Source organism: Biomphalaria glabrata, chromosome 4, assembly GCF_947242115.1.
Source record: "Biomphalaria glabrata chromosome 4, xgBioGlab47.1, whole genome shotgun sequence".
Taxonomy (NCBI): Eukaryota; Metazoa; Mollusca; class Gastropoda; family Planorbidae; genus Biomphalaria; species Biomphalaria glabrata.
The window spans coordinates 12,887,377-12,913,887 of NC_074714.1; the positions used below are offsets into that span (position 1 = coordinate 12,887,377).

Sequence of the window (26,511 nt, forward strand, 5' to 3'; positions counted from 1 at the left end):
AAGTTGCATGTCATTTAGCAATCAGTCCTTCAATCTGTATGACGTAGTGCATGAAGACATGTATATATAGTACGTCCTAATAACCGAAGTCTCCATTGGTCTTAGACTTCAATCCCAAACATGGACGCCAAGCTTGCAATTCTCCTCATTCTTCAGGTACTGATATTTCTTTTCCTTTGTTCGTTTCTTATTCAAGAAAAAACAATTTCATAGTAAGATGTAACCAGAAAAGTTGCTGTTATTATGTGTTCTAGATATAACTATATTACATTTTGTATTTAGCTGTGTAAAATAAGTGTTTTTTTTCTAGTTCACTACATTTTGTAATTATCTTAAAAGTGGAAATCTTCTTTTTTTGGCCCCTCTGTAGTATAATAATAATAATAATAATAATCATTGATGTCCGTAAGGAAATTTGTCTTACAATTCGTCCATTACCACAAACAAAACATTAAAACAAGAAGAAAAAAAATGTACATCGACTCACTTATAATTTACATGTGAAAAGTGCATATCAAATTGTTTCTATTTAATGATTTGATTGCCAGGGTGTTTGTGTCTGTTTGTCTTTGCTATCGGTGTCTTGTATCTCATTTGTGATGGTAAATCATATTATGGCTCATCTCAAGACGTAACCAAAGCCAGTGACTCATCTTTGCGCATCCAGAAGGAGCCATATATATATATATATATATATTTACATCAACTCACTCTGTCTATCAGTCTGTCTGGTACACATTTTGAACACATTTTTCTCTCACTTATCATTCTCAGTTCACATTTGAAATGTGAAATTATTCATAGGCGATGTAAATACACGAAGCAATAAAACAATTAAACAATTATTGGTGATTAATTAGTTTGCGTATAGAAGAAGGGAGTTTTGGAGATAAATGGCAGTGATTTTGAGGTTCTTTTGCTTTGTTGTTTTTTTAAGTATTTTTTTCGCTTAGTCATACTTTAACGCAAAAAAAAAATATATAAAAAAATAGGTAAATAAATATATAACGAGTGATACATAACATGAATTTTTTGATGACTATCATTTGTCAATTCTCATAGTCTTTTTTTTCACCTATTCGCATTTTGGAAATGTGACTGAAGGTATGGAACGTTATATGTGTCAGGGATTCATACAAGCAGACAAAACTTTCCATCTGTAGATTGTGTTTGTTTATCAGATGTACTAAATACGTACGTGTTGATAAGCTACATATTTTACAAATCATATATTCCTATGTGTGCTCTTTTTAAGACTACGAATTAAAACGAAAAAAAAATCATTACCCAAGTTTTGTTTAATGTTTTTTCCAGCAACTCGCACCATTTTATTGATTAATTGATTGATTTATAAGAATGTCAATATCTTAAACATATATATCCCCAGATTACCGCCACAGTGTTTGCTGCAGATACGTCATATTCCAAGTACTACAGCAACCAACCATCTCAACCTCCATCCCCACCAGCAAGCTACTCCTACAGCCCTCCATCCAGCTACTCACCTCCCACTAAGCCCGCTAGCTACCCTTCTTACGGCCAGCAACCCAGCTATTCTCCCCCCACACAGGCCTACAGCTACCCAGCATCGTACAATCAAGCCTCCAACTACGGACCCGGCTATCCAAACAATCTAGCCTCCAACTACGGGCCCGGCTATCCAAACAACCAAGCCTTCAACTACGGGCCCGGCTATCCAAACAACCTAGCTTTTCCCTATAGCCCAACATATCAAGCTATGGGATACCCTACAGGCTACGGACCCTACGGCTCATATCCCTCGTACTGTAAGTATTTCTATTGGTTTTGTAATCTTCTACCACCTGGAAGAGAAGATCATGTGGGGTCAAAATAGAGAGCGTTTTTTTTTTTTTTTTTTTTTAATCAATTCATAGAATTTTGACAGTTGATGTATATTTTTGGTAAAAGAATTACTAGCTATATGGCCATATTGGGAAAACACAAGTGTGACCGTTGTAATTTTCAAAGTATATACACAATTAATTTAAGTTTGGCTAGATTACTAGAAATTCAGTATCTTAAACAGACCACATCTTCAGGTATTTCCGCAAATAGTCTCTATTCATTAAATACATGAATAGACATTCAGAAACTGTTTTGCGCACTGTCTTCTAAGCCTGGATTCATAGACCTAACATTCGAATTTCATATACTCTGACTCCTAGTTTTATACATACGCTTAGCAGGATTTTCTTTTGGGGGGGGGGGGGAATGGGTCATTGAGGCGGATAAAAATGTTCCATTTTAAAAAAAATCTATCATTCGTTAGTTATTAAGAGTAAAATACGAAACAGTCAACAGATTCATAAATGGGGAATTATCTTTTTTGTTTTGTTTTTACAAGGCTTATATCCTCTAACTCTGTCTGGTAAAAAGTTTGTACACGTTATTTCTCCCACTCTCATTCTCGGATTAAATCATCCATTTAATAAGTTAGAAAAACATTCTATTCTAAATCATTCATTTAATAGGTTAGCAAAACATTCTATTCAAAATCATACATTTAATAAGTTAGCAAAACATTCCATTCTAAATCATCAATTTAATAAGTTAGCAAAACATTCCATTCTAAATCATCCATTTAATAAGTTAGCAAAACATTCCATTCTAAATAATTCATTTAATAAGTTAGCAAAACATTCTATTCTAAATCATCCATTTAATAAGTTAGCAAAACATGCCATTCTAAATCATCCATTTAATAAGTTAGCAAAACATTCCATTCTAAATAATTCATTTAATAAGTTAGCAAAACATTCTATTCTAAATCATCCATTTAATAAGTTAGCAAAACATGCCATTCTAAATCATCCATTTAATAAGTTAGCAAAACTCTCCCCACGAAATATCCCAACGTACATCAGTCCTAGGCAAGTCTTCTCTGACTTTCAGTCTATCCGTTCTCCTCCTAAGTCTCTTCTTTCTTTATGTTGCAAACTCAGAAGGAAAAAGAAATAGATTAAAATGTGACACATTATTTAGCGAAACAATTTCTGGATTTAGCATGATTGCATTCAAGCCAGCTAAAATTGATAAAACTTATTTTATATTGGGGGTGTACTTTCGACTAAAACTTATTTTATATTGGGGGTGTACTTTCAACTAAAATTTATTTTATATTGGGGGTGTACTTTCAACTAAAATTTATTTTATATTGGGGGTGTACTTTCAACTAAAATTTATTTTATATTGGGGGTGTACTTTCAACTAAAATTTATTTTATATTGGGGGTGTACTTTCAACTAAAATTTATTTTATATTGGGGGTGTACTTGCAACTAAAATTTATTTTATATTGGGGGTGTACTTTCAACTAAAATTTATTTTATATTGGGGGTGTACTTTCAACTAAAATTTATTTTATATTGGGGGTGTACTTTCAACTAAAACTTATTTTATATTGCGGGTGTACTTTCAACTAAAACTTATTAGGTACTACCCTGAGTTGGCGTCTAAATGTTCCGTTACAATTTCTGCTCCAATTGTTCCTATACAACATGATACATTATCACGGAAGTATTACAAACAAAAACAACTTTGCAGCTAGGAAGATTCAAAACTAAAGATGTAGATGCATTAAACAAAATGAAACTCTTTATTGTCATAGAACAATGCGAGAACGATGGAGGTTCTAACCAGTTGTCACGTGATCCAGATATTTCGCAGTAAAATGAATCCTTTTCACGCTGACAGTAGATTTATAGGAATCTAATGCGAGAAAAACTATTTCCCTTTGGAAAAACGTTGAACATTATTTGTTTTCTGTTGCTGTTTTTTTTTTTTTTTAAATTATTGTAAGTTTGTAAGATAACTAAATATATGATTTGTTTGTTCCCTCAATTAGCTAACGAGTACGCCAACTGCACTGACCAGTTGTGTCCAGCCGATCAATGCTGTGAGTTTAACGGACGAAAATATGTCTGTGTCCCTCAAGCTACGGGAGCTTCAATACCCACGCCTGGAGGTAAAGTTGACACTTCGCATTCATTCTATCCAAATTTAAAATGCAACAGAAGTAAAAACATATTTTATTTCGCTCCTTCTCCTAATTAAGTAAATTACAGACACTCGAATTGAAACTTACAATTAGCCTTATAATACGATATCGTTACATCCTCACGTACGTGGGTGTACCCCTACATCAGTTGTTCAATACATAATGAAAATAATTTTGAATAAATAAATAAAATACTATTTAGTATTTACCCTTATATTATAAACGAGATTTCAGATAAACTAAATTATATGGCTGAATATTTTGTCGATTATATGGCTGAATATTTTGTCGATTATATGGCTGAATATTTTGTCGATTATATGATTGAATATTTTGTCGATTATATGGCTGAATATTTTGTCGATTATATGATTGAATATTTTGTCGATTATATGACTTAATATTTTGTCGATTATATGTCTGAATATTTTGTCGATTATATGACTGAATACAATTATAAGCATAGCTTACACAACGTTTCAAATAAATCGTTTTAAGAAAACTAAAGGCATACGTCAACAGATAATTCCATATGTAACGTGGCTTTGAGATTTACTGTCGTGTTAATCTGCGTCCCAGGAATACAGCTTTCCTGAACTCAATGTACATTTCCCCTTTTAGAACTTGCGATGATGTATAGGTCATCCGTCTCTGTGGCCCACGGTTAACAAGGGTTTCATACGGCCTTTACTTTTCCCCAACTTAAGTCCGGTACCCATTAGAGCTGGGTGGACTCAGGGGCGCCCTTGAAGTCCCAGCCCCCCCCAACGAGATTCGAACCAAGGATCCCAGGTTCGGAAGCCATGCGCTTAACCATTCAGTATCCGAGCCCTCAATTTTGCAACCTCGGTGGAAACTTTCATAATTGGAATGAGGCGAAGGACAGGTGATCATTTAGTCCCCCAACGAATCGTCCCGTTGGTTTCGGAACTATCACATCCTATTCACCTAGACCTGGGGAACGGGATTTCAACAAAGACACAGCCCAAAGAAGCCGCCTCACCGTTCCACATAGACTAAGGTCGTCATCTGAAGTGGCCGTCCCTTTAAGTATCAAGGCGGTCTTTTGTTTTCAGGTTTCGTTTTTTTTTTTCCTTTTGAAAAATTATATTGAAAAGCTACAGATTCTTGGGTTAAATTAATAGTCACAGACACGCGCACGCATGTATATATATATATATATATATTTATATTTATGTATATATTATTTATTCATTTATATATTACAAATTTTCCACAGCCGTTTGCACCAGATTTAAACGTTGCTATAGCAACGGGGACTGCCCATCCGGACACTGTTGTGTCATGAGGCTAGATACTATCAACGACTACAGCTACTCTGGCAGTAAAAGCTACGGCGGAAGCTACGGCGGGAGTTACAGCGGGAGCTACGGCGGGAGTTACAGCGGGAGTTACAACAGTTACGGTGGAAACTACAACGGCGTCTACAAAACAGAACGCGGGGAATGTTTGCTAGCTGGAGCTCCTAGTGCTGGTAAGTAACATTCGTGTTTATACCTTCAGCACACGCTTGAGGAGATGAAAGGAAAACAAAAGAGAAACATTTGGGAAGTGTATAAATAGGTAAGGTACAAAACCCAGCACACGCTTGAGGAGATGAAAGGAAAACAAAAGAGAAACATTTGGGAAGTGTATAAATAGGTAAGGTACAAAACCCAGCACACGCTTGAGGAGATGAAAGGAAAACAAAAGAGAAACATTTGGGAAGTGTATAAATAGGTAAGGTACAAAACCCAGCACACGCTTGAGGAGATGAAAGGAAAACAAAAGAGAAACATTTGGGAAGTGTATAAATAGGTAAGGTACAAAACCCAGCATACTCTAAGAAAATAACAAAGAAAAAACAAAAAAAAAAAAAAACGCTTTTCTCAAAATTGCATAACTATTTCAAAGTACTAATCATATTACAAAAGTAATTGTACAGTTGGAATATTTTTTTAAGCCTTTTTTATAAAAATTTACAATATTTTCCTGTTGGTAAAAAAAAATTAATTAATAATCCTTCACGGCTAACATCAACGCACAGAATAATCCTGCTAGCGGTTTATATTGTGTTTGTTTACTCGTGAAATGGAGCGAATAATTGGTCGTGTGGTTTGCACGCTAGACTCTCGTTCAGATTCATCGATGGTCCCGGGTTCAAACCCTGCCCGCTCCCATCCCCCGTCGTCCTGCGGGAGGCTTGGACTAGGAAGTAATTATCTTCAACTCTGAAGGAACATCCGAAAAATTATAAAACAAAACATTTTTACAAAACAAGTGCTTGTTGATTGAACGCAGTTTATTCAGGAGACCACATATCACGGAACAATTACAATCCTTCAGTATTCTGAACAGCTTTGGCGTAGAGATTGGTTTAAGAACGAGTGCAGTTTTCTTGCTCTACCAAAACTTTAGTTGTGCTGGGGAAATATACAGAGCCTGTCCTTGATTTTGTGATGTGAATAATGGAAGAAGAGAATGCCGTTTACAAGTTAATATCAAGATATTATCATATGTGAACTGTTGTGCTCCAATCAAGACTTATAACATACTGCGTCTAGCGTCTTTATGGCGTATTTCCTGTCTAATTCTATCGACTGTTTTGGTCCCGAGAGTTAATACTCAAAATACTATAAATATATAGCCTATCTTAACAGAACATGGTTCAATAAGTCACTTTTCTAACAAAAATAATTTTCTAACATATTCCACCAAAGAAACGCCGAGGAATGATGTGACAAAGCTAATTCTAACAATAAAACTATGTTGAGTTTTGTCTTGATTTTAATGTGCGCTCCTTGGGTTTTGCCTCAATTTTAATTTGCTAAACAAAAGTTATAACTGAGACTTTTCAATACTATTTTTTTAAATAATGACAGAAATTGGTTGTAAAGTGTTTTAGGGCTATTTAGATAAACACTGGTAAAAACACCAAAATTAGCCGCTTGTTTAAAAAAAAAGGGTGACGTTTTTGTCTTACAGAGTGTCGCAAGCCAGTAGAAGGGTCAGCCTCATCTACGTGTCCTTGTGCAACCGCTGGCAACGTTTGCAAATTTACTTCCGCCAACCCACTTGTAGGTAAGTGAACAATAATACACCCTCTGTGTACGAATACAAACAATAGGCTAAATTAAAAAAAAAACAAACAAATAAACAATATTTCAGTATTCCTTTTCTGAGGAATCCGTACTGACTATTTTATTCACACCATTCACTACTAGTCTATTTTTTGAGACTCAGTCGGTCTTTTAAAGATCGGAATATTATATATACACAAAAATCTTGAGGTAATTTTAAATATTTTTTGTTATTGGGAAAAACTAAAAACAATGGTAAGATGATTGATGCATTCCATTATTTCAAAAAAAAAAAAGATAAATAAACTAAACGTAATCTTTTGTAGGCGTTCAAATATCTATAAATATTATTAATATATATATATATATATATATATAAATATAAATATATATATATATATATATATATATATATATATATATATATATATATATATATATATATATATATATATATGGTTTTCAACACACTTTGCTTTACATAGCTTTACAAAGCTTATATAAACTCTATTAGTCCGTCTGTCTGGTAAAAGGTTTGTTCATATTATTTCTCCAACATTCAATCTCGGATCACGCTGAAATTTCGCTCAATTATTTCTTATACCTGACAACAAAAATCAATTTAAAAAATTAACCAACTAATTAACTCAATTAAGTTTTGGTAGTTTATTATTTTGTTTTTTATCCCAAACAAGGGAAAGAAATTGTACTTAACTGAAGTAAAAGCTGAATTAGTCCCCATTATAGGGCACCGTCTTAAATTGAAACAAACAATTTATAACTATACAATCTTCTCTAGTCATAAGTGGCAAGGTAGTTAGCACGTCGGCCCGAGGAGGAGTGAGCCATGAGTTCGAATTCAGAACGTTTATTTTTTTTTTCATAAATAACTGCTTCTAAAAACAAATTACGGTGAAACTCCACCCAGATATCACTTTCTCTCCCCCACCCCTCCCCTTTTATCAACTGGTCCATATTAGTGAGAGGATCATAGAGTATTGACAAAGCTAAAAGCGTGAAAGAGCGCACAGATTTATTGTTGTGGGTCTCGATCTATTACAAAGTTAATGACATGACTGATCCAAACTAATTGATACAATTACACTTCGTATAAAATTTGTTTTTAAAAAAGTATTTTATATGTTTTTCTTGTTTATTTTAATTTGTTATTCCTTGAATAAATGCTGTTTATTCTCTCTTTCTTAGGATTATGTGGTTCCCCATAAAGAAAAAAATTGCCGCAACTTGTTTGAAGTCATTCAATTTATCAATACAGTGACTATTTTGGATGAATATTACACTACTATCATTAATTAATCTGTGTTTTAGTTGTTTTGTGTACGTGTCTGCTGTGATACATAATTATAACCAAGATTACAGAATCTAATATCTCTTTAAATAATATTGGCGCATGCAATTAGGATTGAATGAAGAAAAACCTTCAAAAATCTGATAGGTTGGCAGCTAGGAGGATATTATTCAGTTGTTTTACATTGCATATGAAAAGACGGTAAAAGATAAACTTTGATAAATATAAAAGACGGATTGAAGGCAGAGTTTAAGTCATTGATTGACATGCATGACTACATTGACCTAGGGACACGCGTAGGACTTAATCATCTTCCCCTTTTTAAAGTAACTTCTGTATTTAAAAAAATAAGATATGATCAAGAATGTTTAGATCTACTTTATGTTGTGTCTGTTGTATTTATATGTATTTTTCTGTTGTGTTGTCTTTATATGAGAAAAGAGTCCTTGTAATCACAACAAATTTCCGTAAGGATCAATAAAGCAGTCTTAGTCTTAGTCTTAGTCTTAGTCTTAGTCTTAGACTACATACGTTAGAAGACCATTGTTTCTTTCCTTTTGATGAGAAGTCTAGACGTTATTTCTGGTCTGGTGATCATGAATCGTTAATGATGTACCTTCGTGCTATTGGCGTCATATGCATTAACTTATTTAGATATAGATACAGGACGTTTTTTTAAAATTCATTGCATATTTTTTTGTCTTAATTATTTTTTTATAAGATAAAATAAGATAACAAAACCTGAGGTGCAAATTAAATAAATAATTTAATTTTCGAAATAATAGCTATGGCATAAAACCAAACTTTTTTAACTACTGAAGAAAAGTAGCCAGGTAGCCTAATACTTTGTGATCTAAAAGTATTGTTACACCAGATTTAAAAATAGAATTTAAATCGACTTGTAAAAATACAAATCTCAATGAGGACTGTTAAACTTCCCCCTGTAGGAAATATAATTTCTTAATGGCGGATGAACTATAAATAGTTGGTGTATCCGGTGAACAAAAGAAAGGAAGTGTTCTTAAAAGTAGATGATTATTTGTGTACAGAATCTAACTCCACTTGTAGCTTTTATTGCGTTGGCAGAATTGAAATTTAAGCTTAGCGTCCTTGACATTAATTACATTAATCGTAATTATCTCCTATTTTCCTTTATTTAACAATATGGTATACGGATGTATGCAAACGCGACACGAAGCTGTTCAGAATCGACACTAGCATCTTGGAAAAAGTAGCACTATATAGATCCACATGGAGAGAAAGGTCTCGGCTTTCGGATGCCATACACAACAGCAGCAGAAAGAAGGGTGAAAATGCAATGGCGCCTGGTGATTACATACGCCCAACCTTTGACCGCAGCAGTGTTTCAAGGATTGGCCTCTTCAGTCACACAAGAAGCTGCAAAGGGAAAAGATAGTCTCTGGAGATATAAACTGCCACAGACAGAGATGCATGTAGAATGATCTTCGTATCGACCTTTATTACCGTCATTTAGTTTCCCATTGGTTTTTAAATACGTTTGAAACAATGGAGTGAAAGTCGAACACTTCTCCCGTACAGGAATTGTTGTCTGCCAAAAATGGAAGAGCTGAGGGAAATTGAATTCTGCAGTCTTAAAACAAATGCACATAAAATAATATTGTACCTTTTTAAAAAAAAAACCACTTAGTTTAGCGACATCATTTCCTTTATTTGTACACCAGATACACCAAACATCTAGATATTTATAGTTTTCCGCCATTTATGAAAATCTGGGTTTTTACGCTCTTTGTCCTTTGCCAACTTAAGATTTCAAAAGGAAAAGCGCCATTGGAAAAAAAAGTTTCTTTTCGAATCGTTTAAGTTTTAATATTAAATAATATAAAACTGTTTTAATATGTACACATTTTAGCTTAATAAGTAACTATTGCATCTATTGGAACGTTACTCGTTTTAGCGTTAGAGTGGCACCTTTAATACAATCACTAAATTTAGAAAGCCTTCAGGATAGAAGACTTAATAGTAAAGTAGCAATTATACATAAAACACTGAACCATAATCTTCAAATACAAAAACAGAATTTAATAAAAATACTCTGAAAGGCACATTCCTCCTCCCATATGCTAGGACATGCCTGAGCTAGTCAGGAAAACCAATGACTTGGCAGAGTTTGGGTCATTGGTTAATATGCATGACTAAATGCATGACGCGTTGGACGTAATCTTCTTTTTTGAAGTAACGTCTGTATTATATAAGAAGATAAGATACTAATGAATCACGAATCTTACTCTGTTCTCCGACCCATACATAACGTCAATGTGCTTGCTTGCTAAAATGAAGACTTTTAAATGTTTTACTATTGAATGGGACGCTAATGACACGTTAGAAAACACTCTAATCGTTAATAATGTTGAGTATTTTAAAAGTACTATAATATAATAATTTTCATGAAAATGCAATCTTACGCGGCGTTGTCTTTCTTGTACCTCCAATGGCAAAAAAAAAAAACAACAACACATTTTCTTAAGTATGCAAAACGTAATGATGAATTGTATTTTTTTTTTGTTGTTTGCTCACAGATACGATGGTTGATAGTATTTCCACCAATACTCTAAAGACTCTTGATCAGATAAATGACGATACGATCAGTAGTTTGTGAAATCAGATATTCGTTGAGGTTGAAACCTATAGAAATATATGGGCTATCATGTATTACAGCGGTTAGGTGTTGTTTCTTGACACAACCCGGTTAATCTTAGGATGGAGTATTTGAAAGTTCTTCTGACAAAGCTTTTATCAATTCTGTCTGTCTGCTTTGTTGGACAATATCAACTCTGTCTGTCTGGAATGTTGGACAATATCAACTCTGTCTGTCTGGAATGTTGGACAATATCAACTCTGTCTGTCTGGAATGTTGGACAATATCAACTCTGTCTGTCTGGAATGTTGGACACGTTATATCTCCCACTTCCCTTTCTCGGATCAATTTGAAACTTTGCACAATTATTCCTTTTTTACTCACTCTGTCTGTCTGTAAGTTGTCTGTCTGTCTGGCCAAAAGTTTGTGCACGTTATTTCTCCCACACTCAATCTCGGATCTAGCTGAAATATTTTTACAATTATTTCTTTTATCTGACAACACAAGAATCAATTTAAAAATCAACCAATTAGTTAATTAACAATTGGTAATAAATTACTTCTCGAAACTTCTCTGTCCAATGTGTATGATGAAGCCGTAGATGATTGGTTCCATTTGTTTCGACTTTTTTTTTTCGGCCCGTGAGAAGAGTGTTGTGCATTTAGGTGGCCCCAAGGCCGACAAATTGTTGGCCCCACTGTTCTATAGAATGTAACAAAGAACGCTTGAAACAATGTCAGAGTCGCTTAGGTATCGCATCTATGAAATCTGTCAACCAATTAAAGAAGAATATAAGTAGTATAGATAGATGATCTTAATGGATGTATCCCGGAGTTGGTTACATAGTCTCTAAATCTAAGAGGTATCTGGCTTAGAGTCTCAAAGGCGAGTATTACCGGTTCTCGCATTTTAAAAATTCAAGTCCTAAAACTTTGTTCATGTAGGTCTATGTCTACTTTGACTAAAATACTGATTGATTAGAGCCTCGATGGCTGCCTGGTCGAGAGATATGCGATTTGAACTGGGATGTTCGAATCTAGATCGTCGTCATACCATGCTGTTATGCAGGAGCTTTGGATTAGGACTTATTAGTCTTCATCTCCGAAGAAGCTTTCGCGACTAATAAGTCAGGTCATTTTGTCTTAAAACCTTTAATTCAATAATACAGTTATAAAACTAAGTAGGCGATGGAAAAAAACAACTTTTTACAATACTTCTACTCCATTCGTAACTTTGTGGAAACTTGAAAAAACCTAGGTGGTTGGAAATTTCTGGACGTAATTCTTGAAAACGACTCTAACGATTTACCTAGAAATTTATCAGCTGGTATGTATCGCTGGCAAAAGATTTACTGGCCCGTTAGCCACACTGGAAAAACTCTAGTTTGACCGTTATAATTTTTTAAAGTAAAAAAAGAAATAAATTTCATTTTGACTAGAGAAAAAAAATATCTTAAACGGACTATACGTCATCGAGTATTTCCTCATGTAAGCATTGTTCATTCCAGAGTTTAATAAATTAATGTTCAGGAACGTTTTGCGCATCGTCTTCTAGGTCTAGATGAATGCTATATTGTTTGGTCTCCTTTCTCTCTCCAAATCTTTTGCACCAAAAACAAAAAACAACAACTTTTATTTGATACACCAGATACAAATGTTTGGTGTAGATCGTATTAATTTTTTACTGTTTGAGCATGAAACTTGTCCTTACAAGTCTTCTTATTAGCTTGCGAGCTCTTTACACAGTCTGGACGGGTATTTCGAAAACGGCTCTAACTATTTTCCTTGAAATTTGACAGTCTATGATCATTTTTGGGAACAAAACTCTACTTAATTTAAAACTCTGGTTTGACCGTTACAATGTTTCAGAATAGAATCATCGCAGAATTAAATTTGACTTATGTCTTTTTACTATAGATACCTCTCCAGCGGGAATTCCCTTACTATATTTAAATGCTCTATGTATTAAGTAAAGAGTTTAAAAAATAAATAGAAAAATATTTCAAAATTATTATTTTACAATTTTTAGATCCAGAATCTAGATCTATAAAGATTTAGGTAATCAATTTATTGCGTGAATATATAGTTCTGTGATTAATAGCCCATTCTATTTAAATTTGCAAAAATGGGAATGCATTATTTCTAAACTCTGAATACCAAAGATCATTCCTTATCTAAGACAGAAAATAGTGATTCTGCAAGATCAGGGCGAATTCCCTTACAGCTTGAAAAAGAGTTAGGTACATAACGATCGTATATGACTTTGTCTTTGTTTTCTAGTCTAGTTATAATATATATAGGTTTGTGTTATGGACAAATTTGTACAAATACTCCTTCTTCCCTAGTGCTATTAGAGCATGGAATGGGTTGCCTGAGCTAGCCAGGAAAACCAGTGACTTGGCAGAATTTAAGTCATTGGTTAATATGCATGACTAAATGCATGACGCGTAGGACGTAATCATCTTCTTTTTTGAAGTAACGTCTGTATTATATAAGATAAGATAAGATAAGGCTTTTCGCCACGTGTGAAAATGTCCAATAGTCCATGTAGTCTCAGCTCACACTCTACAGTGTAGATCAGTCTGGAGTTTGTCAAACACCTATAGGTTCGGGGCATGAAGAATTGGCACAAATGACACGATTCGAATCTCTAAAATGGCCACTCCTATCAAACAGGCATTGCTTTAAAGACATTTTCACAACAACTGTCATCTGGAAGAGTCTACGAGCTGTTGACTTGACATATAATGCATGCATTGGATATAGCATTGGACTGCGAAAAAAAACAACAAAAAAACAAAAACAAACGACAACTTAAATTAGCCTACGAGATGTCTCCGTTGGATGTGTTGAGATATGTAGGTCAATGATGGTGCTGCATTTAAAGATAAAGCCGCATTGCTACTTTTATGAGGTTTTCAGGTCTCTAAGCAACATTCAAGGGACCATTGCAAAGTGATCAGACTAAGAGCTAAACTAGATAGATCTAGATCTACTTCAAACATCTAATCACCGAGTCCAAACTCACAGCTTACATAAAAGTAAAACCTAGTGTTACGCTATCAAACATTTCATCAGTGTGACGTAGTACTAACCCAACTGTATAAATAATACATCCGACACAAAGTCTTCATTGGTGTCAAGATCTCAGTCACAAACATGGACTCCAGCCTTGCAGTCATTGTCATTTTACAGGTAGGGCCTACTCATATTTGAGTTTTGTAATAGTCTCTCACGTTCAAAGAAACGAACTAAATGGTTTAATACATTTTAGAAGATATTCAATTTTATGAGTCTTGGAGGAAATCAATAATTTCTTTTGTAAAGTTTTCGCCAGCTTTTCTGATACAAAAACGAGAGTTATGATAGTTCTAAAATGGGAAAAATAGCATTTTGGTGCGACCTCAATTAATTCTCAACATAGACTATTATTCGATGTTCCACCAATTTTCTACCAATGACATCTACAGCTCTACTTGCTTCTAACTGAGTGATGGTCATTCAGAATAATAATAACATTTCAGCGTTTTGAATATTTAGCTCCTAGCTCCATCTAGCGATTGATTTTTTTTTAATACATTTGCAATATACGAGTCATTAGCATGATGGCATCACATACAGATATAATAAACTAACAAAACCTGTTACTTGCTATAAAACATAGGCGATTATTTTTAAGTCATATTTTCTTAAATCTGCTTGTCTAAGTATATTTAAAGTAAAGTTCTCCTTTCAGACCTTGCGATCTAGGGGCAGATAATGTAAAGCTCAACTCTTTCTGTGGCTCATGGTTAACGAGGGTGTCATGTAGCCAGCACAACGACCAACCGCCTTTACTTTCCCCCAACTAATGTCAGGTACCCATTAGAGCTTGGTGGACTTAGAGACACCCAAAGATCCCAGAATTAAAAATCCCAGTCTTCACCGCGTTCGGAAGCCAAGCGCTTTACCGCTCAGCTACAGCACCTCCATGTTTAAAAAAATTGACGAATGCTTCGTATTCGTATCAAACGAATGCTGCATGCTGCATATTCGTATCGAACGAACACTTCGTATTAGTTTCATATTAAATAATGTCACACTTTAAGTAACCATTTAGCTTATAAGTGCTCATCATAGTTACATAAAACAGTGCAGAGACATACAGAACTAATACAACTTTTCTTTGTTACAGAAACGCATCCTATTCATTCTTTTTAGTTGACATAATTTTTTTTAAAGAACGACTTTTAGTTACATCATTGACTTTGCTATTTTTGTTTGGTAACCAAAACAACTTTGATGACCATTGTCCCCAGGTGACGGCATCAGTCTATGCTGCAGATACGTCATATCCCTCAGCCTCTATGTATTCCAAGTATTATCCTTCACCTCCGTCAAGCTACAGCTACCAACCATCTCAATATCCATCACCACCAGCTAGCTACTCCTACAGCCCTCCAGCTAGCTACTCATATAACCCTCCAGCTAGCTACTCCTACAGCCCTCCTGCTTCTTCCTCAAAGCCCGCCAGCTACCCTTCCTCTTACGGCCAATCACCCAGCTACTCACCATCATCGTACAATCAAGGCTATCAGCCCTCAGCATATTATCTCAACAACCAAGTACCGGCCTACATTCCAAATAGCCCTTTGTATCAAGCATTGGGATACCCTACAGGCTATGGCCCCTATGGTTCATATCCCTCAAACTGTAAGTATCTGTTTTGGTGTTAAATCTTTTACATTTCTTACTATTTACCAAGGAGGATCAGTTGTGATTAAAATACAGTGCTTTTTGCTAGACCTTTGACTTTGGGGTGAGGTCTTTTTTTTCCACGCTCTCGCTACTATGCCTTTTCAATACAAGAACCAAGAGTTTGGAACTTCCCTCCCTGACATCAGACTACATTAAAACTTGGGTGTTTAGAATTTAAGAACATTAAAACGGATTTACAAAATTATTAGGTGTAATTTCACTTCACTGACTTAAGTCAGTTCAAAATTGACCTAACTTACTTGACAATGTGGATGTTCTTGTGACTAAAACTAATTCTGCATTGATCGAATTCTAAGTAGACACACAATAGACACTTTGTACACTCAGCCATGCCACTCCTGTTGTTTACAGTAGATTGGACTATAATCTTCCCTGTTCCCGGTGCGATGCCACTTTTTAGCGCTATTAGTTATGTTTGGAATGTCTGTCTGTCCGTCCGTCCGTCCCGTTTAGATCTCGTAAACTAGAAAAAATATTGAAAATCCGACATCATGATATTTTAGAGCTTTCAAAGTTCTGATGCAACGGCTACTTTTTTCTTTTCTGAAAGTGAAAAATGTAATGTTTAAAATCAACTATGCAAGAAGTGTTTTTTTATAAAAATACACCATTTTTACAACTATTTTTTTCATGTTATCGAGAGCACTGCAGGAGGTTCCATAGCCATTAAATACGTAATCTAAATATTTTTTTCTAATTTTTTTTACTATTTTTTTAAATGAGGCTTTGAACAAGAGATTGACCCTATACAAAACAATTAGATCAATAAGGTAATCATTATATGAAATCAGTTAGGCCAGGTTCACATCTAACTTCACCTTCACTTTCAGCTATCCCTTAGTCTGTTGGACCGTTGGGGCACCACACAAGATCTGTCAAACTTCTTTCTCCATTCTTCTCTGTCATTTGCCTTTGATAATATTTCATTCTGATATTGTTTCTGAAAATATTGAAACCTGCCTTTTTACCTGCCTGGGTTGACCACTTCGGAGGCCGATTTTGAGTTTGTGTTTCCACACGAACTGTCTTTGCAACCTTATTAAAGATAATTTCAATCATTATATATCTGTGCAATTTTTAAAGCATATATTTGAATATAGTCAAATACAATTTACTTTGATTTTTTTTTAATCTTTGCATTTATGAAAATAAATTACTATGACAAAAAGAGATATGCTTGTTTTAAAACTAGATTCAATCTTCGTTTTCATATAAAGATTCAAAAATTGTTACTTGTTTTTCCTATAGTAATTCAGAAATCTCACGTTAAAATGAATACACTAACTGTAATCTATATGATTTCAAATATAAATCAAATGAGATATCATCCGACTTTCTTTTAAGTTTGTGTCGTGTTACAATCACTAAATCTGTCATGTTACAATCACTAAATCTGTCATGTTATAATCACTATATCTGTCATGTTACAATCATTAAATCTGTCATGTTACAATCACTAAATCTGTCATGTTACAATCACTAAATCTGTCATGTTACAATCACTAAATCTGTCATGTTACAATCACTAAATCTGTCATGTTACAATCACTAAATCTGTCATGTTACAATCACTAAATCTGTCATGTTATTATCACTAAATCTATCATGTTATTATCACTAAATCTGTCATGTTATAATCACTAAATCTGTCATGTTATAATCACTAAATCTGTCATGTTACAATCACTAAATCTGTCATGTATTGATCACTAAATCTGTCATGTTACAATCACTAAATCTGTCATGTTACAATCACTAAATCTGTCATGTATTGATCACTAAATCTGTCATGTTATAATCACTAAATCGTGCCTGTTTTACTGGACATGTCTCCAGCGAATGAGTACGGCAACTGTACTGACCAGATGTGTCTAGCCAATCAATGCTGTGAGTTTAACGGACGAAGTTATGTCTGTGTCCCTCAAGCTACTAGTGCTCCCGTTACTGGAGGTAAGCCCAGGGTCATATCCACGTAGTTCACCCTTTGACGTAACACAACATGGCACCATAGATCCAACAGCTAGTTAAGATCATCCGAAAACGTACTTCTGTTCTAAAAATAAACTATTTATATTGTATGCACACACACAAAACCGTTTTTAATACAAATAGATATACAATATTTAAACATTGAGCAGCATCGAAGTCCAACACGGGCGGCCGCATTAAGAAAAATCGTTTGTCCTCCAGTTATCACTAACAACTAATCGTTACTGGTAATCAGTTTCTAGCCAAACAATCCCGAGCTAATGCCTCGCCACTTTTCTCCTTGATTCACTACCATCTGGAGCAACATTATACATATCTTCAAACGTTGAAATACTCCGATCCACACTCCTTGCTCATCTTTAGTGTATGAATCAAAGTAAATCCGTCAAATTAGTTGATGACCAATTTCTATCTGGGCTTGTATCTGAGACAGAAATATTGTGTATTACGAATACGATTATACATTATTCGTTTTTTTTGCTCCTAACGTTAAGAGGATGTTCACCTATTTTGTTTTCTTTAATATTGGTCAGAAACTTACCATAATTGTGTAGTTGCTACAGTCACTCACCCTGATAAAAATAATTAGAAACTTGTTTGTGACTTTTGTGGTTGTCATGTTGTTATTTTTTAAATATGATTTTAAAAATGCTATAAATAACTAATTAATAAAAATGACTCTTAACTTTTTTCTTTTGAAGTAGCAAACAAAAGTCTATAACGTAGCAGCTCAATATTTATTTTACTTTTTTTTTTCATAAGATTTACAAGTAAATCATCAGATGATATACTCTTTTAAAGAAAAAAAAAACATTTTTTAGAGATTTCAAAGACAATTAAATGAAAATCTTAAATTTAAAAAAAATTCCATGTCACGTTAAAGGATTAACATATATCTTAAAGCATTTCAAATTTCATATCTTAAATGGTTGCTAAGTTATAGCATTTTTAATTTTGGTATTTTCGAAAAAAAAAAATGAGTCAGCTCTTCACAAACTTGCGGGCGATACTATTTGCTCGATAGATTGTCCGCAATTAATTTTTGAATTTCCTTAAAACACATGACTTAAGTTTTTTTTAAAGTTTTTGACTTTAAAGTCCAGTTTGACTGACAATAATTAATTAATTATTAATTAAATAATTTTTTTACAAAGATTATATCAACTCACTCTGTCTATTAGTCTGGTAAAAAGTGTGTACACGTTATTTCTCCCACACACATTCTCGGATCAAGTTGAAACTTCGCAAAATTATTCATTGACACAGACAAGACATGAATCAATATTAATAAAAAAAAGAGTAACCAATTAGTCAATTAATTACTGGTAATTAATTATTTTGTTTGATACCAACAAGGGAAACTAATCCTTCAGTATTCACAGATATGACTGAATTTACGGGGTTTAGTCCCCTTAAATAGTTGTTAGTGCTAATTGTTAGTGCTAATTGTTGAAACTTTAAACAATTATTTATTGTACCCAACAGGGCATGAATTTAAAAAAAATGCCCAATTATTCAATTAAGTATTGCTAAGGTAAGCCCTGTTCTTTAAAAGATTTTTAAATATTTTGCTTCTTTTTTTTTTGTTGACTGATGATTTGTATTTATTTTTCCTCATGACTTTGCTGTTGTCAACAGCCGTTTGTGTCCGATTTAAACGTTGTTATAGTAATGGCGACTGCCCATCTGGCCATTGTTGCGTTCAGAGGCTAGATATTTTAGGCAACATGGCCAATGGCTACAATAACAACTACGGTGGAAGCTACAACAATTATGGTGGAAATTATAACAACTACGGCGGAGGATACAACAGCTACGGCGGAGGATACAACAGCTACGGCGGAGGATACAACAGCTACGCTGGCTATGGGTACGGAAATGCAAAAGTTGAACGTGGTGAATGCGTCTTGTCAGCAGCTAATAACGCTGGTAGGTCCTATTTGTATGTTTTGCAAAATTGTGAATTTTATAAAAATAGTGTCAATAAAACTAAAAGTAACAAGTTACTAAAATCATAAGTGGAAATGTTAATGGCTATTACAAGTTTTTTTTACCATAGAAAAAATTATCTACAAGGCTATCAATTCCTATTACAGATTTAAACATAAAAGACTCTCAAAGTTATCTGCTCTTTGATTTTTTTTAAAAACTACTATTACAATTGCTCTTCTCAGCTTGCAACTTCTTCATGGAAACTGGAACTTGAGTGGACACGTTTCTAGAAAACGGCTCTAACGATTTTCCTAGAAATTTGACAAGATGTATATCTTTGTGAAAAGAATTACTAGCTAATTGACCTCACTAAAAACGTTTTCAAAATACTATCTTGTAAAATTAAATTTGGTCTAGACAATCTTTATCTTAAACAGACATACGTCAGCCGGTGTACCCATGTCTTCATTAAAGAGTCGGTGTTCAAGAACATTTGGCGCCCTCTCTTCTAAGTCTGGATCTATAGTAAAGTTCATCTGTTTCTATGGCCAGCACAACGACCAACCGCCTTTACTTTTCGCCAACTAATGTCAGGTACCCATTTGAGCTGTGTGGACTTAGTGGCGCTCAAAGATCCCGAAATAAAAATCCCAGTCTTCACCATGATTCAATCCCGGGACCCTTTACTTACTTTACTTCTAAGTCTGGATCTATAAGCCTTTAGATTTGATTATACTCTGAGTAGATTTATACATTGACTTAACCAGTGACGGAATAATAAGGGCGAGCTAAAACGGTTTCAGTTCTTTTTTTAATATTATTCGTTAATTATTATGTAATATAAAGATTGGTCAGGAGACATTGTCTAAATAAACCCAACTTATTTTTGTTACTTGTTTAATTCTGAAATGCTAAATAGTTTAAACAAAATTATTACATGTAAAAAGTGTAAATTGTATCAATTTTTATACAATATAAGGATTTATTTGTTTTGCTATAAAGCACTACAAAGGAGGTCATTACCAATAATAACAGTATACAACTAACATAATCAAAATGAAAACGCGTATTCTCTATAGCCTATACACCAAAAAGCTTGGTGTTTATGTATTTGCCTCCATCTATACAAATCTCCAATTTAAATAAAACTCTCGGTAGTTTAAGAGAACTATTAAAATGTTTTTGGCCTGAATTCTTTTGGGTATCTAGAAGATATCAATTAAACAAGTAATATATTTTTGCAAAGCATATGTCTGTCTGGGTGGAATCTTGTACACGTTATTTCCCATTCTCGGATCAAGATGAAACTTTGCAGAATTATTCATTGTCCATGACAACATAAGAATCAATTTAAAAAATTAATTAGTCCTAATTAATTAATTTTGTTTCTATAGAAAATGTGCTACGCTTAGCCTTGTGTGGAGTAGAGAATTGGGTTAATATTTTAAACTAACAATAGATAACTAAAAAATCTTATATTTTTATAAGTATAGCTCGGTGGCTAACACGATGACAATTCATCGTGGTGGCTCGAGGCTTTGAGTTTGAAGTCAGACTCGAGCAACTATGTTTTAAAAATAGCTATTGAAAAGACAGCACCGAAACCTTCTCCCAGATATTTCCCCCCTCCCCCAAATGGTCAACAAAAGTGATTGGACCATAACGCACTGAGCATGCTATGAAGTATGAAAGTTGCGTTAAACAAAAACTGTTATGGGTGTATCTAATCGCACTAGTTTATAATTATTAGTCTAGATCTATAAAAAAAATTAATTACATAATTGGTTTAAATTTCCACTAAATTGGTGTATATGCTTTGATTATCAAAAAATATTTTTGTATTTATTTTACTTGTTTTAAAAGCAACTCCTACTTTTCTTTAAAATAATATAATGTCGTGTTTTTTTTTCCAGTTTGTAGATCGAACCCACGACTTTCACGTTGCTAGAGCTCTATCAACTTAGCTAACCAATACTACTAAGAGCATAATTTTATGTTTCAGTTTTGACTTGTGTTTTTTTTTACCACCATCCATCTTTTGACTTTGAAGAAAGTGTACGTTAATAGTGGAAAAGAAATATTAAAGCGCAGTAATTTATTTAATTTGTATAAATCTACGTTATCATACGGGTATCTAAAGGCTTATTTTATTTCTTGGTGTGTTTCCATTGCACAGTTTGTCGCCGTCCCGTTGAAGGTTCCGCCACTTCAAGCTGTCCTTGTGCGATAGCTGGAAACGTCTGCATTTTCTCTAATGACAATCCCCTTGTTGGTAAGTAGAATATTTAGCAATCGTCATAGTATGCCTAAACACTGTGGTGTGACGTGGCAACGAGCTATTGGTCTCCTATGACTACAGGTTGCCACGTCACAGGTCAGTGTTCAGGCATTACTATGGCAATGGGTCTCAGTAGAGTTGGTTTATTGATCGTGTCTTCATTCACTAGTTTGAAGGGATTCTACTCGCTTGACTTTTAGTACTCAGCCTTTGAAGTCATGTCCACACACGTGGCCTATCTTTCACTACCTTGGAATGAATGAAGTAGTATTAATTGGTTGTGTTTAATTCATAAAGCATGATGGTGTAATCCTTAAACTACCCCATCGATAGCCTTCATGAAAATAAAAAAAAAAAGATTTTGTTTTAACCTATGTTGTGAGTTGAAACATGTTCTCTAGAATGTCTCCACCTGACCAGTGGCGTAGCTAAGTTGGGAGGAGGGGGGGGGGGTTCAAATTCGAATATCCCCCCGGCCCCCATTTGAGGAGTGTTCGAAATTTGTTTTCACATTGAATATAACGTCATTCATGTGATAATACCAAGTGTCAAAATAATAATAATAATAATAATCTTTATTGTCCGTAAGGAAATTTGTCTTACAATTTGTGCATTACACCAAACAAAACATTGTAATTAGAAAAAAACAAAATGTACATTCACACCTGACTCACTCATAATTTACATTTGTAAACATTTTATATCAAATTGTTTCTATTTAATGATTTGTTTGCCAAGGGAACAAAAGAGTGTTTGTGTCTGTTTGTCTTTGCCATCGGTGTCTTGTATCTCTTTTGTGATGGTAAAATCACAAAATCCTGACCCAAAGGCTGATTTTTTTATTTCTAGAATATTTTAAGCTTTTTTATGGATGCAGGGGCCACTAAAGAGGCCAAGCCCTCGGGCTCCGAAAGCCCTAGATACGCCTCTACACCTGACCAGTGGTAGACATTTTTTGCGGAAATCGGGACACGTAAATGTACCATCCCTACTCCCAAGAGTGAAGGAGGAAGTGATTCTTATTTTGTGTACATTTGAATTCTAATAAATGTACACCCAGTTTATCTCGCCTATTGCAGCCTATAGAGATGATTTAAAGCTATATGTAGAAAGGGAACAAAATTTACATACCTTCATTAAAACTGTAAAACTCTTCAGTGACGATATCTGTATGTCTTTTGGCCTAGATAAGTGTGGTATCATAAGCAGTAAAAAGGGAAAAGCAGTCAACACTAATATTACATTTGAAGGCATTGAGGAATTGAACCCTGCTAAACACTACAAATATCTTAGAATTAACCAGAAAGCTTCTTTAACCATAAAAACTAAAAGAGGACTTTCTTGCTAGATTTTGACTATCTTATCTTATATAATACAGACGTTACTTCAAAAAAGAAGATGATTACGTCCTACTAACTAACTAACCAAAATACTCAACAGCAAATTATCTGTCAAGAACGTTATCACTGCAATAAATAGATGGCACTTCCCAGTCCTCTTTTACACGTTTGGTGTCATACAATGGAGTGACACTGACCTACATGATACTGACAGTCACAAGAAAACAAAATTTCGCTGCCTACACCCCAAGTCTTAAACTATACGGTTATACCTGCCTACACCCCAAGTCCACCACTATATGGTTATATCTGCCTACACCCCAAGTCCACCACTATACGGTTATATCCGCCTAGGAGGGATGGAGCCGTGGACTACAAAGTTCAAAGTATGTAAAATTTTGAAAGATAAACTCCAATTAACTTATCTCCTTCCTTGGAAAAATACGACACAGAGGCAACTTCACTGAACCTAAAAAAAACAAAAAACAACAACAACCGGATGTTGATATTGGTTTAGATGACGCAGGGTATGATATTCGTCAATGGGAAGAAAAAGCACTCCACGGGAGAATTCCCGACTCTATTTCACGGTGACAAGACTGACAATGTTGCTTCCTTTGTGTTAATTATGATCTAGGTTCACAGTCAGCAATAAACAAACAACAACCATTAGTGTCATGGCGGAGAATGATACTTTATTATATTGAACGCGTGCACCTTTGCGCACCATATCAACATCCCCTTTTCTTTAAAAAAAAAAATTAAAAAAAATAAAACATTTCGGGGAGTATCATAGAAAAAAAATAAAACAACAACAACATAAACAACTAAACGTAACATACATGTATACGCTTCAATAAATATGAAACATATCACATTTAAAAATCAACATTCAATAGTTCATTAAGACACATAGTCATTGAATCTTGTCGGTTTCTTCAACTGATCCCTTGGTCGCAGGGAATGATGAGTTGATGAGTGGCGAACGTGTTGCTCCTGAGTTCTATTGTCCTGTATGTTGTTATCAGTATCGGGAAATATATCTTCTTCTGTTTCTCTGTTCGGGTTAATATGCACTCTGTTTCTTTGGTACACTGCACCATTGTCACCTCGAATAATGTAAGCTCTCTGATTGACTTGAGACTGGATTCTTCCACGTCTCCATGTAGGGTCATTAGGAGATTGGAAATAGACCATCTGTCCAGTTTTCAGCTGACCTAAATTTCTTGACCTCTTATCATAAGATGTTTTTACACTCATCTGACGTTTTTCTTTCCTTCTCATAATGTTCTCTTGACATGTAGAAATCTTAATGTTACTCCTTTTGTTTGGTATCAGTGTTCGAGTCATCCGACCAAAAAACATCTGAACTGGGCTTAGATTTGTGTCTTGCCTTGGAGTATTTCTAAATTCCAGAAGAGCTTCATAAGCATCTGACTTTGATTCTCTAGATTTTTTCATAATGTTCTTCAAAATTTTAACTGCTGACTCAGCTTTTCCATTGGATTGATGGTGTCCTGGAGAAGATTTCAAATGAGTCACTCCCCATTCCATCATAAATTTGGAAAAATATTCCGATGTGAACTGAGGTCCGCTATCAGATATACAAACTTTGGGCACCCCATATCTTGCAAATAAAACTTTCAGTTTCTTTATAATTGCGTGTGTTGTTGTCAACTGCATGTTTTCTACCTCTATGAAATTTGAATAATAGTCCACTATGGCTAGATATTGTTGGTCACACATTTGAAATAAATCAACTCCAATCTTTTCCCACGGATTAGAACCTATTTCGTGATGTATTAATTCTTCTCTCTGGTTTGCTGGTTTATTTTTCTGACAAATGTAGCATGAGTTGGCTATTTCCTGTATTCGAGCTGATAATCCAGGCCAGAAAACTGTTTCTTTTGCTCTTCTTTTCATTGAGTCTACTCCCAGATGTGCTGCATGGAGTTTTTCTTCTATTTCCTTGCGAAGTGATATCGGTATGATTATTTGTTCTCCTTTCAACAGGAGTCCGTCTTCGTATGTTAACATGTCTCTTAGTGAAAAATATTGTTTGAGTTCAGGTAAACTATTATGTTTGTCTGGCCATCCATTTAGGATATACTGAATAAGTGTTTGCATTGTTCTATCTTTCTCTGTCTCGATTCTGACTTTCTCCAGCACTGCATCTTGTATTGCCAGTCCGACTGTATTGACACAAACATCAGGGATATCACTCTTTTCCTCTGATGGGTCTCTACTCAAAGTATCAGCTATGAACAAATTTTTGCCTTTGACATATTGAAACTGGATATCGTAACGATAAAGACGCATCATTAGACTTTGTAGCCTTCTCGGAGCAGAACTGAGTGGTTTTTGAAGGATGTTTTCCAGTGGTTTATGGTCATTCTGAACTATAACTGTCCTGCCGTACGTATACTGGTCAAAACGTTCCAAACCAACAACCACTGCTAACAATTCTTTTTCAATCTGTGCCCATCTTTTCTGAGTATCAGTTAATGATCTAGAAGCATATGCTATTGGACTGCCATCTTGTAATAACGCTGCTCCTAACCCATTTTGGCTACTATCTGATTGTAATGTAAGCTCTTTGTTAGGGTCAAAATATATCAATGTGCCATGAGTCGATATTTTCTGTTTTATCTTGTTGAAAGCTCGTGTGCATTGATCAGACCAAACAAATGGTGTGTTCTTTCTGATCAACTCTGTTATGGGCTGTAAATCTGTCGACAAATCTGGAACAAATCTTGCAAGATATTGAACCATGCCACAGAATCTTCGGACTGATGAAATATCTTTTGGAGCATTCAAACTCAAAATCGCAGATACTTTGTTCGGGTCTGGTTTTATTCCTGCTTCTGTAATAATATGACCCAAAAATTTAATCTCAGCTGTTCTAAAAACAGACTTTTCATGGTTCAGTTTAATCTTCTTTTCTTGACATCTCTTCATCAGCTCTCTTAGGTTAATATCATGATTTCTGAGTGCTTCTTCTTTCGTTCTTCCTCTTCCTACCACTATAATATCATCAACGTAATTGAAACAGCCTTTCAGTCCTTCTAGTGCTAGATTTAATCGTCTCTGAAAAATTTCTGAACTCACTTTCAGTCCAAATGGTAATCGTTTCCATTTGTATCTACCAAAAGGGGTTATCATTGCTGTCAAATTAGATGACGCTGTGTCTAG

At 34.5% G+C, this 26,511-nt stretch overlaps 2 protein-coding genes across 2 annotated transcripts; both read left to right on the forward strand.

Moving 5' to 3' along the window:
- The first annotated feature begins 27 nt into the window (after window positions 1-27).
- LOC106052678 (prisilkin-39-like) lies at window positions 28-8,414 on the forward strand. Its single transcript, XM_056027918.1, has 6 exons — window positions 28-156; window positions 1,388-1,787; window positions 3,865-3,984; window positions 5,258-5,512; window positions 7,003-7,098; window positions 8,304-8,414. The coding sequence occupies exons 1-6, from the start codon at window positions 121-123 to the stop codon at window positions 8,321-8,323; spliced, it is 927 nt and encodes a 308-aa protein (XP_055883893.1). The 5' UTR covers window positions 28-120; the 3' UTR covers window positions 8,324-8,414.
- Window positions 8,415-14,166: 5,752 nt separating this feature from the next.
- LOC129925781 (RNA-binding protein FUS-like) lies at window positions 14,167-19,975 on the forward strand. Its single transcript, XM_056026301.1, has 5 exons — window positions 14,167-14,217; window positions 15,321-15,714; window positions 17,617-17,730; window positions 19,408-19,698; window positions 19,944-19,975. Exons 1-5 carry the CDS (start codon window positions 14,182-14,184, stop codon window positions 19,973-19,975), a joined length of 867 nt encoding a protein of 288 aa, XP_055882276.1. The 5' UTR covers window positions 14,167-14,181.
- Window positions 19,976-26,511: the final 6,536 nt, after the last annotated feature.